The sequence below is a fragment of the Triturus cristatus genome, chromosome 12 (genome assembly GCF_964204655.1).
Source record: "Triturus cristatus chromosome 12, aTriCri1.1, whole genome shotgun sequence".
In the NCBI taxonomy this organism is placed as follows: Eukaryota; Metazoa; Chordata; class Amphibia; order Caudata; family Salamandridae; genus Triturus; species Triturus cristatus.
Window position 1 is genome coordinate 76,497,435 of NC_140595.1, and position 13,062 is coordinate 76,510,496.

General features: G+C 42.9%; 1 protein-coding gene across 1 annotated transcript in view; it reads right to left on the reverse strand.

Annotated features, from left to right (window-relative positions):
- The window catches only part of TIMM44 (translocase of inner mitochondrial membrane 44), a 122,363-nt gene that overhangs the window by 93,560 nt on the left and 15,741 nt on the right, over positions 1-13,062 (reverse strand). The window contains exons 3-5 of the mRNA XM_085639907.1: positions 10,762-10,932; positions 9,189-9,269; positions 403-552 (exon numbers count right to left, since the gene is read on the reverse strand). Coding sequence (XP_085496033.1) covers positions 403-552; positions 9,189-9,269; positions 10,762-10,932 — 402 coding nt within the window. The remainder of the gene's footprint in view (positions 1-402; positions 553-9,188; positions 9,270-10,761; positions 10,933-13,062) is intronic.

Genomic DNA, 13,062 nt, shown 5'->3' on the forward strand with positions numbered 1-13,062 from the left:
AAGTAACCTGCAAAGCACAAGATTTGTACAGTATATGCACATGCAATTATATTATATTTGAGAGGTGGAGGACAAATACCAGGATCTCACACAGTGACATAAAAAAGGAAGAGGCAACCTACAGCTCCACGGAGCACTATCAGAGGGAAGAGAATAACAAGGGCATTTTCATACGAGCGAAGAAGAGGTGTCTCTGGGGGTATATGGAAGAAATGTAAGATTGTTGAAGTGTTCTCTTTCAGAAGTTACAATGATATTCTTGACTGGTAAAGGATTATTTGGTGCATATGAAAGACAAGTGTGATTGCTAAGAATATATTTGTGTAAGAAACACCATGTCGATTGATGCTGCAGGACACTCACGAAGAATAGAAAAGAGGCCTACAAGCATTAACACCGTACCTGGGAGATGGCCTTAAAGGCAGCAGTCTTTCCAAGTTTTTCGCCTCCTTTGGTCACAGACTCTGCTGAATGCTTAGCTGTTTTTGCCGCTTCTTCAACCCCTTCTTTGAATTTCCTCCCGATGTCACTCTTACTTACTTCATCCAAACTCTAGAAAGAGAATAGTCAAGAATACAATCATGAAATAGCATATCGGAGCTTTTCCATAGGAGAGAATATCTAAAATGGTGCTTAATGAACCATTCAATACATGTGTCACAGGTAGAGATGTGGATATTTTAACGACCAATCAGAACTCCAATATCGATGTTTGGGAAAAGTCTTAAAAAACCCTATACCAGCTCTCCAGTCCCTACAGAAGATAAATGTGACAAGACATATAAAAAAATAGCGAAGCACATTGAACCATTCATAGTAAATGCCAACTTTCCCGTCAGAAGAAACTCTACAGGTATGGACTAACTGGACCGCTATATTCTAAGTTCACCCCACTCTTGACCATCACCTTTCAAAAGGCTCAAACTGGAAAGCCAGCAAGCCAAGTTCCAGAAACAGATTCTTACCAAATTAAGAATAATAAGCCAACATCTTGCATTTCTTAAAGCCGTAAAAATCTATTACCAATCACATGATTCTATAATCACTGCCAAAAAACTATAGTACTCAAATGTGCGAATGAGTCTATAATGACTCATTTCTGCAACACATCCACTAAAGAACAGCTGTAAGACTGGAGTAAGTCTCCAATCTTTACTCACCACAAGCGACTTTTCTAATATATACCAGACCACTACTCTACACCCTTTCAAGGATGCCAAAAGACCCTCCATGGAACCTCAGGACTATCGGAGCATTTGCAACACAGCCATGGGCATGCAGCACTATATAAATTCTACAAAACTATATACTAAATTCAAGCAACCATGTTCTCTCCTCATTCCAATCCTCCCATCCTTAAGCACCCAGTATTACCACTTGCATTTCCACAGCAATCAAATTATCACCATGCAAGCTCTCTTTCCTGCTGCCATGGGGTTGTGAACAAGCATCTCCTTTAATGTTTTATGCTTTTATTGTAACCCCTGCCTCATTCCATCAAACTCCTATTTCCTCACATAAGCTGACATTTTCCACAACCAGTCAGGACATAATGTAGTCATCAGCGCATGTCCCCATATTAACTCTTCCCATCACCAGATGTGCTGCGGTTCTTTGCATTATCAAGGAACAGACTGCCTGATTCTAAGGCATACTTTACTTAGGGCCTGATTTAGATCATGGCGGACGGGTTTCTCCGTCACAATAGTGACGGATATCCCGTCCCCCGAAATATAAATCCCATATGATATAATGGAATTTATATTTCGGATGGGATATCCATCACTGTTGTGACGGAGTAGCCCAACAGCCAAGATCTATATTAGGCCCCTAATTGTCTATTATTAGACTCCTTGATTAACCTATTGAATGATTCCACCTTGTCACTGGAGTGGGAGCTGAACCCCATTAATCACCTGAACCCCAATATTTGATCACCACAGGTTTTAGCTAAATAATTGTCTCCAGTTGATCTAGTGGTTAGAGACTACGTGCATTAGGAAAACCTCATTTAGCAGAGTCAAACAGAAATAATATATTGGAAACTTAAAGAACAGAGTTTACAGAAAAATCAAAATGCGTTACAGAGAAAAATACACAAATTGCCATTAAGGCCCAATTACTGAAGTACAGCTAAATGCAAAATTCATAAAACTAATGCAATTCCTAGTTGGGCAGAATCTAGATAAACATTCTGAGTGTCAAACACATAAAAAGGACTGACAGAATCACCCCCCAAAAAAATTATGAAGGAAAAAAGAAAATGCAAAAAACAGAAACCCAAAGGTTTTATAGACAAATCACACACGCTATTAACAGATTCAGCAAAATCAGCATGGTATGTAATGGTTAAGGTGGCATTGGCAAATCAGAAACAACAACGTAATTATTAAAAGCTATTCAATTATTTAACACTAACCCATTTCTTAAGGTTAGAGAAATCCTCTGCTTGCTTCCTCAGCAACTGCCCTCTGGAGATGTATAATACAAATTAAACATTTCTTAAACAATGGCTCACATAATAAACACTACTATCCTAAAGATTCCATCCGAAGTCCTTGAAAATGATGCTTTGAGCACACGATGGAAGTTCCATCCACAATAGATACTGTCCAACAATGCTGTATATCGCTAATACATTTACGTCATTGACTTAATGCTCTGCGGAAACAAAGGAGGGGAGATGGCTTTGCCGCAGGCCACTGATAGGGAGGCGGGAAGAGCAGGAGCAAGCTCAACAAAACACCAGAAACTGCATCCATTTGATAAATAATGGCGCATCACATGAGAATGCGGCATAACTATTCAAATATTATTCACACTTCTAATGGACCTAGGTAACTCGTTTCAGGTGCAAATCATTAGTTCACCTGTTACAACTCTATGCATCAATAAAAACACTAAATATAAAAAAATATTTTCACTCAATATTTGCACATTTTGAAAACGCTACATTGTCATAGAAGCAGAAGAATGCAGCTCTAAAATAATGAATAATGCTCTTCATTTCTTCAGACCCAAGAGGCATTAATTGACGTGAAACTGCACTTCCCCATCATATACTGGCTCGCTAGGCAAACTTTCTTATGTAAACATTTCTCATAACACCAGCCACTGGAAGTCTTGTCATACACAAAGTCCTGCACCAATCTGAAACTACCACACTTGTCAAGTAATCCACATGCCGATGCATACTTAGCAGATTTGAAAAATGTTAGTGTGGTGTCCTAGCAACTGCTCTGGCATTCTTGTCATGGTTAGCAGTCTTCAGACGTTCTGGAAGGTAGACCGAGAGCAGAAGACAGTTGCTGCTGTAAGGGCAGGTCATGGGGCTGTTCCTCCTATCTTAATAAAGTTCTGCTCTCCCAAACCACTGTCTGCGCCTCTTAAAAGTTAGGGTAAACTCTTGAAACGTGTGTAAAGTTGTTGCAACAGGTACAAAGGTACAGCTTCAGATTTCAGCTATTGAAAGCTGTATTCAGCCATTTACAGAGAAGACACATTTGTATAGAGAGTATAAACACTCTCAATTAACGGACCTGGGAGAGATTTTACCTCAATCAGGAAACATAATCCCATAATATAACAATGTAATTTACACAGATTGAAACAATGATTCTTTCTTTGCCATGCATGTCTTTCACAATTCATTCAAATCAAGAGCTTGTGCTTCCTTTCATTTCAGGAAGCAACTAAAGGATGGATGAACAAAATGGACGATGAAGGATACATCCGCTGATTTTGCATTTACGGAATATCTGAGGTACACCATGAACTGCCCGTTGGGTAACGCACATCACCTAAGGGTGAATGCGAGTCATTCGGAAGAAGAGCAACTAAGAATTTTGACATTTTGTGGCATCAGCAACACAATTCTGTTTTTAATTATCTAGAACATGGGTACTCACAAACATTTCCCCTCAAAAGTACAGTCTGTGTCATAACAAAGAGCTGCACTGATGCCAGGAGGTGAGGGTCGGGTGGTGTAAGAGGGGGCGTAGGGAGAAGCAAAGTATGTACTGTATGCGGACAACAAACCGGGCATTCAAGTGGCTTCTGTCTGCCACCTACGCTCTAATCTCATGCTCCAAGAATTAAAGATCCATCCCGGCTTCCCTCACTTGATTAAATGGTGCGACTCTAGGCAATTGTTTTATTTCACTTTGTTTGCCTCTTTTTTCTTCATTGCCACATATGACAGAACCTTGAAATAGGAGTTCAGGATGCATGCTGTACAAAACCTTCTCTAGTGTTTGATGTAATAAACAATAATGTTGCTACACTTATAACAACCTAGGCCACAGCTACACAGAGGCTGCGCCTCACAAAAGACTTGCCTACTAATGCCATTGTAGGACAGGACAGAGGCGGCATGCATGGTTGTAAATTCATGTTTAGTAAATAGCATGTCTAATAAATGCCTTTCAATGCACTAATCTGATGTACTAGGGCGAAATACTTCGGCTTGTTAATGAAATTTAATTTTTAAATTTTGGAGGGATTTTTTCATACTTTTGTGCCCTAGATGTCTTTAAAAATGAAGGTGTTCCAATGATAAGATGTGCGGGACAACTTCTTTGATTATTTACTGCTACTTTAGTTAAAGGGTAAATGAATGCTTGTCCGTTTCACAGCTTTATGTATGTTCGCGCTCTGCCAAGTAAACAGCAGCTCAGGGCTGATCTTCACCAGGGATCCACATGTAAAGGTCAGGAGGGCCGCATGAGGCCACTGAGCCACACTTTGAGTATCCCTGATCTAAATCGAGCCCAGTCGGCTCTTGGTGCGTCCAAGACAGTGTGCGCTGTCGTAATCGATGGGGAAACTCATTAGAGCGATCACTGAAGTGCAGCACCTTCAGGAGTTAGACTATTAATGTCAATAGTCTAAGCTGATAGAAGCATGAAGATTATAGATAGGACTGCCACCCGAGGTACCAGAGAGCTCTGAACAAAACTTTAAACTCAATAGATAGAGTGGTCGACCTCGAAGCTGGGGAACAGGGTACGATTCTCGGCAGGGACGCTCAACAACCTGTGATTGTGGGCAAATCACTAAGGGCCTCATTAGGATGGCGAACGGACTTCCGTCCGTCTGCCATCCATTCGGAATGGGGACCGCCCGCCTGCAAGGCGGCAGTCTCACATGCCAATTACGATGCCACCGCCACCACGGCGGTCGCAATGTCTATTCATTGTATTGTGGCGAGTGCTGCGGTCTGCTGCACCCGCCGCAGTACAATTAAATGATGTTACATATCCCTGCACAACGTTGTAGGCACCATGTGGTGCCTGCCACATGGTGCTAGGATATGTATGGGGGCTCCCTAGGTGCCCATCAGGGACCATGTCCAAAGCCGAGGGGGGAAGGGGAGCCCACTACGGGCCCCCAAGTCTGTTTCCGCCCTGCCTGGTCTCGGGTATCATTATCCCTATGGCGGTTCCTGGCAGGCATAGCCGCCATTCTGTGAAATGCGGGAGGTCCGATGGGCAGTAAGAATCATTCCGACTGTCGGACCTGTGGCGGTCGGTCTTTCTGACCACCACACATCCGCCCGCCCTCCAAATGTGGCAGGCACAAAACATGATTGCGTTGGCTGTGGAACCGCCACCGACGGGCTGTCAGTGGCAGTCCCAACATTATCGTAATCGGGCCCTTAATCTCCCCGCGCCCCGCGCCTAATAAAATGATGTGTCTGCCTGTAACGCAACTGGTGCTCATGTAAAGTCCTTGGATACCTTCGGGTCGAGTTCATTATATAAAAAAACTCCACACAAAAAAAAGTTCTCTAGTGCCTAAAAGGGAATAAGGCAGACTTACAGATCAAAAGAACAAATAAATACACATGCATTCTTCACACAACTTGAGGCCAAAGGTTCGCATGACCAGCCACCACCATGACCTCAGTTTTACATGAATTGAAGTTAAGCCAGCTCAAACCCCAAAATGTGCTCATGTCCTTAGTACATGTAGGCAATGTTGGGCCTTATCCTGATGAGCGCCTTTTTTTGGTTTAAATGTTTCGAAAGTTAGCACAAATCACTCTTGAATTCTGCGAGTTAATGCATTAACTTTAGACACTATAAGTGGGAAACAGAGAGAGGGAATTACTGCTCGTTGTTTTCCACTTATCTGCATTTCATGTAATAATTGTTTTTAATGTTATATGTATACATTTTAGACATCTCAAATGCAAAAAACAGGCATGCAGCTCTACTCTGAGCCAGAGAAGCTCTTCATGGTACAGTACCTGTTGACGATCTTGACAGTCCACATCCACGTAAGAAGCTACGTATCATTAGAAGACATCAAGAACAAAATCCAGTTTATCTGGTCAAATGTTTCAAACCTCAAACAAGCCAACGACAATTTTTCCAATATCTCTGGTGCCTCCTGATCATTTGTCAGACACAAATCGCCCCAAACCGCTCAAATGATGGACGGGTGACTCAATGTTGATCAAATTTGACCAGTAATTCAGTAGCCAAGAATGGTCTTCCAGAAACCAGAATGCCCTTAGTGATAGCGGACTGAGGCAGAGCGAAGATAGGTCTTTATTAAGAGAGATCTGAGGCTCCACTGTGGATTTTGGTAGAAGTTAAACAAAAAACACAAGAGTGGGTCTGTCTGTCTGTCTAAATTCTGTAACCTCCTGACCCAGTTCCCAACTCCAAAAATCTGTGCATATCACCTTCCTCATGTGCTGGAAACTGCAAGCCAGACCTTTTCTCCTTCCATGTGACATCTGCTGTTCCTGCACAATGCTAGCTGTAGGTCATTGTACATGACTACAGCGAGGCATTTTACTAATTACCGTACTTTAAGGAAGCAGAAACTCTCTGTAATTGCCGGAAGTATTGCTACAATTTAGCTGTTCTCAAGTTACAGGGAACCAGGTGATCTCCGGACATTTGAATAAAGATTGGCTGTTTTTTGCCCTCAGCAGGGGTCTGTGGGTAAACACAGCACTGTGCATGCCTAAATAAACATGCCTCATGGTTTACCTGAAAAGCTTCAAAAACAGTGTTTCTTTCTCCAGAATTTGGTGATGGAAACTTGGAGGACCAGACTAAGACATTTTCGAGGTATGCAGAGCAGATGATCCTCCTCTGAATAACTATCGATAGAGTTAAAGTTTAATTTGGATAAAACGGTGTACCTGAGGGGGGCATTGGAGGCAAAGAAAGCGGACCCCAAAGATTAATAGAATGCATATCTTGATTGGAACTTAGAGATGTCTAAGTGACTCCATGGGCCTTGAGTGCAGAGTAATAAAGATTCACAGGAATAGTCAAAAGATCACAGGAAGGAATAAAAAAAAAAATAACAAAGGCTTGATTGATGACATGGTGAAGAGGAAAAAGTACCAAGACTTGACAGTTCGATATACTGTCGATTGTATCACACCTTGAATAACCCTGTATGCTTCATGAGGGGACTTCTGAAGACGTAGATTGTTTTACGGGGTTAGCTCCTTCTCTTCCATCTGCTTATTACATCCTACTCGAGCGAAATCAACTCTCAAAAGAAATCCCCAGACAGCTCATCCTACAATTAAAAGGGCCCCTGTACTAGTGTGATCAAATAGGGTACCACTTCAAAGCTCCAACCTCTCCAAATGAAGAGGCAATTTATAAATAACAAATGATCCACGCCATGTCTAGAACTTGCTCCTAGCCTTAACATCCTCTAAAATGACCTAACAGGTGACAGCAGAGGGTGACAAAATAGTTTATCTGGCTTGGTCCTTTCCTTTTGCTTCGAAGAGGGGGTTAGGGTGGTCTAAAGCCAACAAACATGATGAACATGAAGTTGGTCCCGAACTGACCCGCAATACTTTGTACAACCTATACCAATGGGCAGTGGCGTAATGAAACTTGAAGGGGGCCCCTGCAAGGTACATGGAGAGGCCCCCGCTCTGGATTTAGTCAGGAGCTCTCAGGCCAGAGTACTGTGCTGAGGGGCCCCCTGCAGCTCGGGCTCCCCCCGCACCACGGGGGCTGCGGGCACCTGTATTACGCCAATGGTGCGTAGATGATGGTGGTGAGGGAGAATTCTTTTGGTGGATAAGAACAGACAGGTAGAAGTTCAAGGTGAGAAGGGAATTCCTGCTATGGCCCCAGGGAAAAAGAATCTCCAGCATGAACTTCAAGATTTGAACGTGTCTCTATTGCCAATCTCAAAGTAATATGAGCTGAATCACATGATCCCATCTGCACTAAATAGGTGAAAGGTTACAGGGCCCTAATGAGGGAGTGGGCAGCAGGGAGATGATGGGAGTAAATAGGTACGTGAAGCGGGCTTTAGAGAAGTACTCTCAAAGAAAGGCATCAGACTCCCACTGAGTAACAAGCAAGCTTTCAAGTTCTTGGACAAGGTAGGATATTTCGCCGAAGCACAGTATAAGAGAACAGACGACAACTGGGTCTTACAAATGATACAATAAGGGTATACCGTACCCCTCTACCAGCAGCCAATAGAATGCCTCATCGACGGCCTCTTCAATCGGAAGAACATCTGAGAGCCCTGCAGCAGAAAGTAGAAGCCCTAATGCGGAAAGGAGCAGTGGAGCTGGTGCCGGAGCAGTTAAAAGGTCAGGGGTGCTACTCTCAGTACTTCTGATCCCCCCCCAAAAAAGTATTTGTCCGATCCTGGACATCAGGCTCTTGAATCTCTTCTTATGCAAGGAGGAATTAAAGATGCTGTCTCTAGCTCAAATCCTTCTAGCACTGAATGCAGAAGACTAGATGGTATCTTCTGACTTGTAGGATGCCTACTTTCACATTCCAATCCTGCAATCACACAAGAAGTATTCGCAATCTGTGTGTAAAAGAAAAGTTCTGAGTTCATGATAAGTTTGACTTCTATTCACACAATTAGGATACTGTTTCTCTAAATTTGGCTCCTGTTAGTACCTGATATTATAGCGCAATTTGAAAAGATGTTGAATCCTGAGCACTGTAGCCTTCCAATAGCGGCCTTTTCCATTTCCCCTCTGATGGAAAACTTCAAAAAGAAAATAGACTAATGCGGAATACATCACAGAAACTGTGGCATGTGTACACCACGGAGAATAGATAAAGGACAAAGAACAGGCACGCTGTGACGTAATCAATGTAAAGAATTCACAGATCCGCCACTCCAGTGCGAACACCTGGGACCAATAATAGACCAGGAATAAAATGTACCTCTTTCACTGTATCTGTTATTTCGCCAAACTTCTTCCTAAATACTTCGGACGTCTTCACTGTTTCAGACTCAATATTTTTCTGCAATAGATATAAAAGATTATGTTATAAAAATATATATCCTTATTTCAACAATCGTAGTGTTTAACATATGAAGCAATGTCGTAAGGGAGTGTGTTATAAAAATACAAAGTTGGAATCCTAATCGTGTATGAGGCTTACGAAAACTTCCATCAAAGTGAGCATCCTTAACAGGACTTTGTTAGTGAGTCTGGTACATTACTTATAATTTAAAATTCCCTGGTTTAGAAAATGCTTTGGTTTTAAGTATTAACCACATTTTCACTATTAGTCCTATCGATCTTAAACAATAAGAATGAAACAAACTTCTGATCACATTAGACTTCTTCAAAAGACAACATTTTTGTCTAATTGGAAATTCTGAAATAGCAGCCTGTCATTGACAAATTCTTCTGGAAATAGTGATTTACTGGGTCTTTTAGACATTATCAATCACTAGAATGCCCCAGTGCAGGATGATGTAGAACCTGTCCCTAGGCAGGTGTGGGGTGTAGATACTACAGATCTACTTTTACACCATCAACACTGACCTGAAGAGTTTCACACTGTAATGCTTCTCTTTTCAGATGGCAGAGATTAGCACCCATATATCATCATGCTGAAAAAATACGATACCTATAGAAGCTAAATAAGTCATTAAATAATGTACATTCAGCAAATGCAGTAGGTATCTGAGATGTTTAAATAGCCATGTAAGTAGCTGTGTATACAACATTACAACTGAAAGAAACCAGGTAAACTGCAGTCTGCCAAAGTCTGTTCTGAGAAAAAAGCTGGAACACCCAAATGAATGCAAAAAAAAAATAAAATCACAAAAGGTCACAGCAGCAGTATCACTTTAAATGGAAAAATAACTGCCAGAGGACAGAGCCCTAACTTCCAAGAATTGTCAAAAAACAGAATTTAAAAGTGTGTGCCAAAAGAGAGAGAAAAACTGGAGTTCAAAGGGAAAAAGAATAAGATAGGGTCATTGGGTCTGATAAAATAGATGAAGAGAAGTCAAGGAATAGCAGATACTATAATGAAAACAAAAGGTAAGAAAGCAAGAATAAAGGGAAACTTCTGGGGGCATGACAAAAATAAAATAGAAAAGAGATACATCAAAGTGAGAAGTAAAAGTGAGATTAGGAGAGTGGAGTATAGAAGGTGCACCCAAGGATACGCAATACAAAGTATGGGGACAAGGACGTGAAAAAGCAAGAAAACAGGACTGAATGCCAGAGTGAGAGTAGTGAAAATAGCTTTCATGGAATATGATGGGAAGAAGGAAGGGCAAATGTGAGGAAGTGGGGCTTGTAGATCTGAAACAAAAATTGGGGAGTTCATGGAAATCGTCACGAAAAGTAAAATAAACCTGTTAGTAATCTTATCACACATCTTACCTATACTCAGTGACAGTGCTCTGCTTATTTTAGCAGCTATTTTCACAGAATTGGACAGCTTTTAGTGCAAACAAAAAGGAGAAGCTACAAAAATTGAATAGGAAACTTACATATTTTTGCCTTGCTTGCTGCAGTGCATCAGATTCTTCCAACCTTTTGGCTTCTTCTCTGAATTTCTTTATGCTTTCTTTCATGTCTTTATTTTTTGCTAGCTCCTGTTGGATGTTTTCAAGGAGTCCCGATAAGAAACCTTTCCTGCCATCAGATGCATAGTACCTAACCTGCAAGGAAATTTAAAGAGTGGCACAGAGAGCGTGAATAGACATCAAAGATGATGCAGGAGTTCAAAGGTTATTAGTGTCTTTCAATTACACCATTGTGGCACGAGATCTCATACCAGCTACAACCTTCAAAATAAGACAAGCATTTACGATGCAATAGGTCTCGCAAGGACATTATTTTGAGCGATTGACATTGTAAATTACATTGGGTTTTTTTGTTTTTCTTTTGTAAAAAATAAATAAAAAGCATTGTAATTTAAAATGCCAATAGCTATATGCTTCCAGACACACACAATATCCGTGATGTTATGTGACCTCTTAGCCTGACAGAGCGATGCTGGGCAGGGTTGCCGGATGAAGTAAGCTAAGGACAGGAAACATCAAAGGCTCTGATGACAGGGGAAGATAAACAAGCAGCACATTATCAGACTACCCAATGCATAACGAACCTAAAATAATTAAATAAAAACAGTCTGATAATCATCAACTACCTTCCGGAGAAAGCCTGAAGCACGCTATGAGCTTGTGGCGCACTTCGAACAATCAAAAGTATGTGTTGCAAGTTATGCTCATGCGACGTGAGAGCAACATGGTGGTCCCACACAACTTACATTTTACTCTCCATGTCAAGCCACCAACAACAAGCAATTTCGAGCCATGTAAGTTTCAACATTTTAGATTGCAGAAGTTCCATGTTGCATTATAGAAATGTACAGCTATACCACTATCAGTGAATAAACATTTCATGGCTAGGCTTGTACACAGGATCTAAGATCTGAGACAGACCCTTGCCTTGGCTCTCCCTGTTTATTTATTGGCTCGCCCCCTCTAAAAGCACTGCATACTAACAAACTCTAAGCATCGGTTAGAGCAAGTGAGCGCATTTGTAGATTTCCAACTGCTACACCATGCAAGCCCACAACTCTGGACGGCCCACAACCCCCGAGAGGCGTCCCTTCGAGCCCCTCCTAACATACGTGAAAACCTTGACTCACCTTCTCTTATGCCACATCCGAACGCTGCCCATGATATTTCACACCAATATGGAAACCGCTTGGCTGCGGCGACGGGCTTTGCCGGTATGCCCCTCTTGCCGTTCACGTGCCTGGCTTGTTACCCTTGGTCTCAGAGAGCCGCATGTTGTTGGCCAAATGGGGTGGCGGTTCCTGGAAGTGGGGGTGCTGCTGCTGTTACTCGGGATGCGGTGGAGGCATCTCCCAGGGGTGAGATTGATGTGGCTGCATCTTCCAGGAATATAACCCCCCGGAACGATCTAAGCTACTGCCAAGGCGGCGGTGGGCTGTCCGGCCAATGCTCTATGGACGGGACGATGCGGTTTCACTATTTTGGGCTCCGATGATCTATTGAATTGTGAGGAAGGAACATGTCGCAGCCTATTGCCGGGCAAAGCCTGTGATCGGCTGTATGATTCACCCATGAGACATGTTGGCAGGACAGTGGAAGCCGGGCGCTGCAGATGCACTGCGGAGGTGGCTGCGCCAATTCAAATCAAACTGCCTAGTCCAAACACGAAAGCTTAACGAAAACGCATCGCACTCAAGCTTAACGAAATCAACATGGAAAACAAGGGAAAGTGAAAGCGCGCCATGCGCGCGTTGTAGGCACGCCGTGAGCGTGCACATAGGCTGTCCGGGCGCAAGCGCAAAGACACGCTCCTACGGCAGCACGGCCAGTGTGACGGCGGCCGCCTGGGGCGAGAGGTACACCGAGCACCTTATGAGCTCTGGGGACACACTGCAGTGCATCGTGCTGAAGCATGGCGGAACGATGGTAAGGAATGCAGGGAGAGAGTAGCTGTATGGAGAGGGCGTCAGGGGCTGAAATGTTCCGAAGCGATGCCTTAGTCCTGGCGGGGGAAGGAAACGAAGTGTGTAGTGTGTGAACTCCGTACACTGAAGTTCTTTACAGTAGTCGGGGAGGAATATGGTGGGGGTTGGCAGATGGCGCATGGCTGGCTGACACTGGAGGGGGTGCAAGGACAGCTGGGGATTGTAGATTTAACTACACTCTGGCCACACGTGTTCACGTAAGTGCGGCGCGCACAGACAGGAGATGTGCACGCGTATGGTGCCAGCAGGAGTTGTAATAACGCCACGAGCCGAACGCATG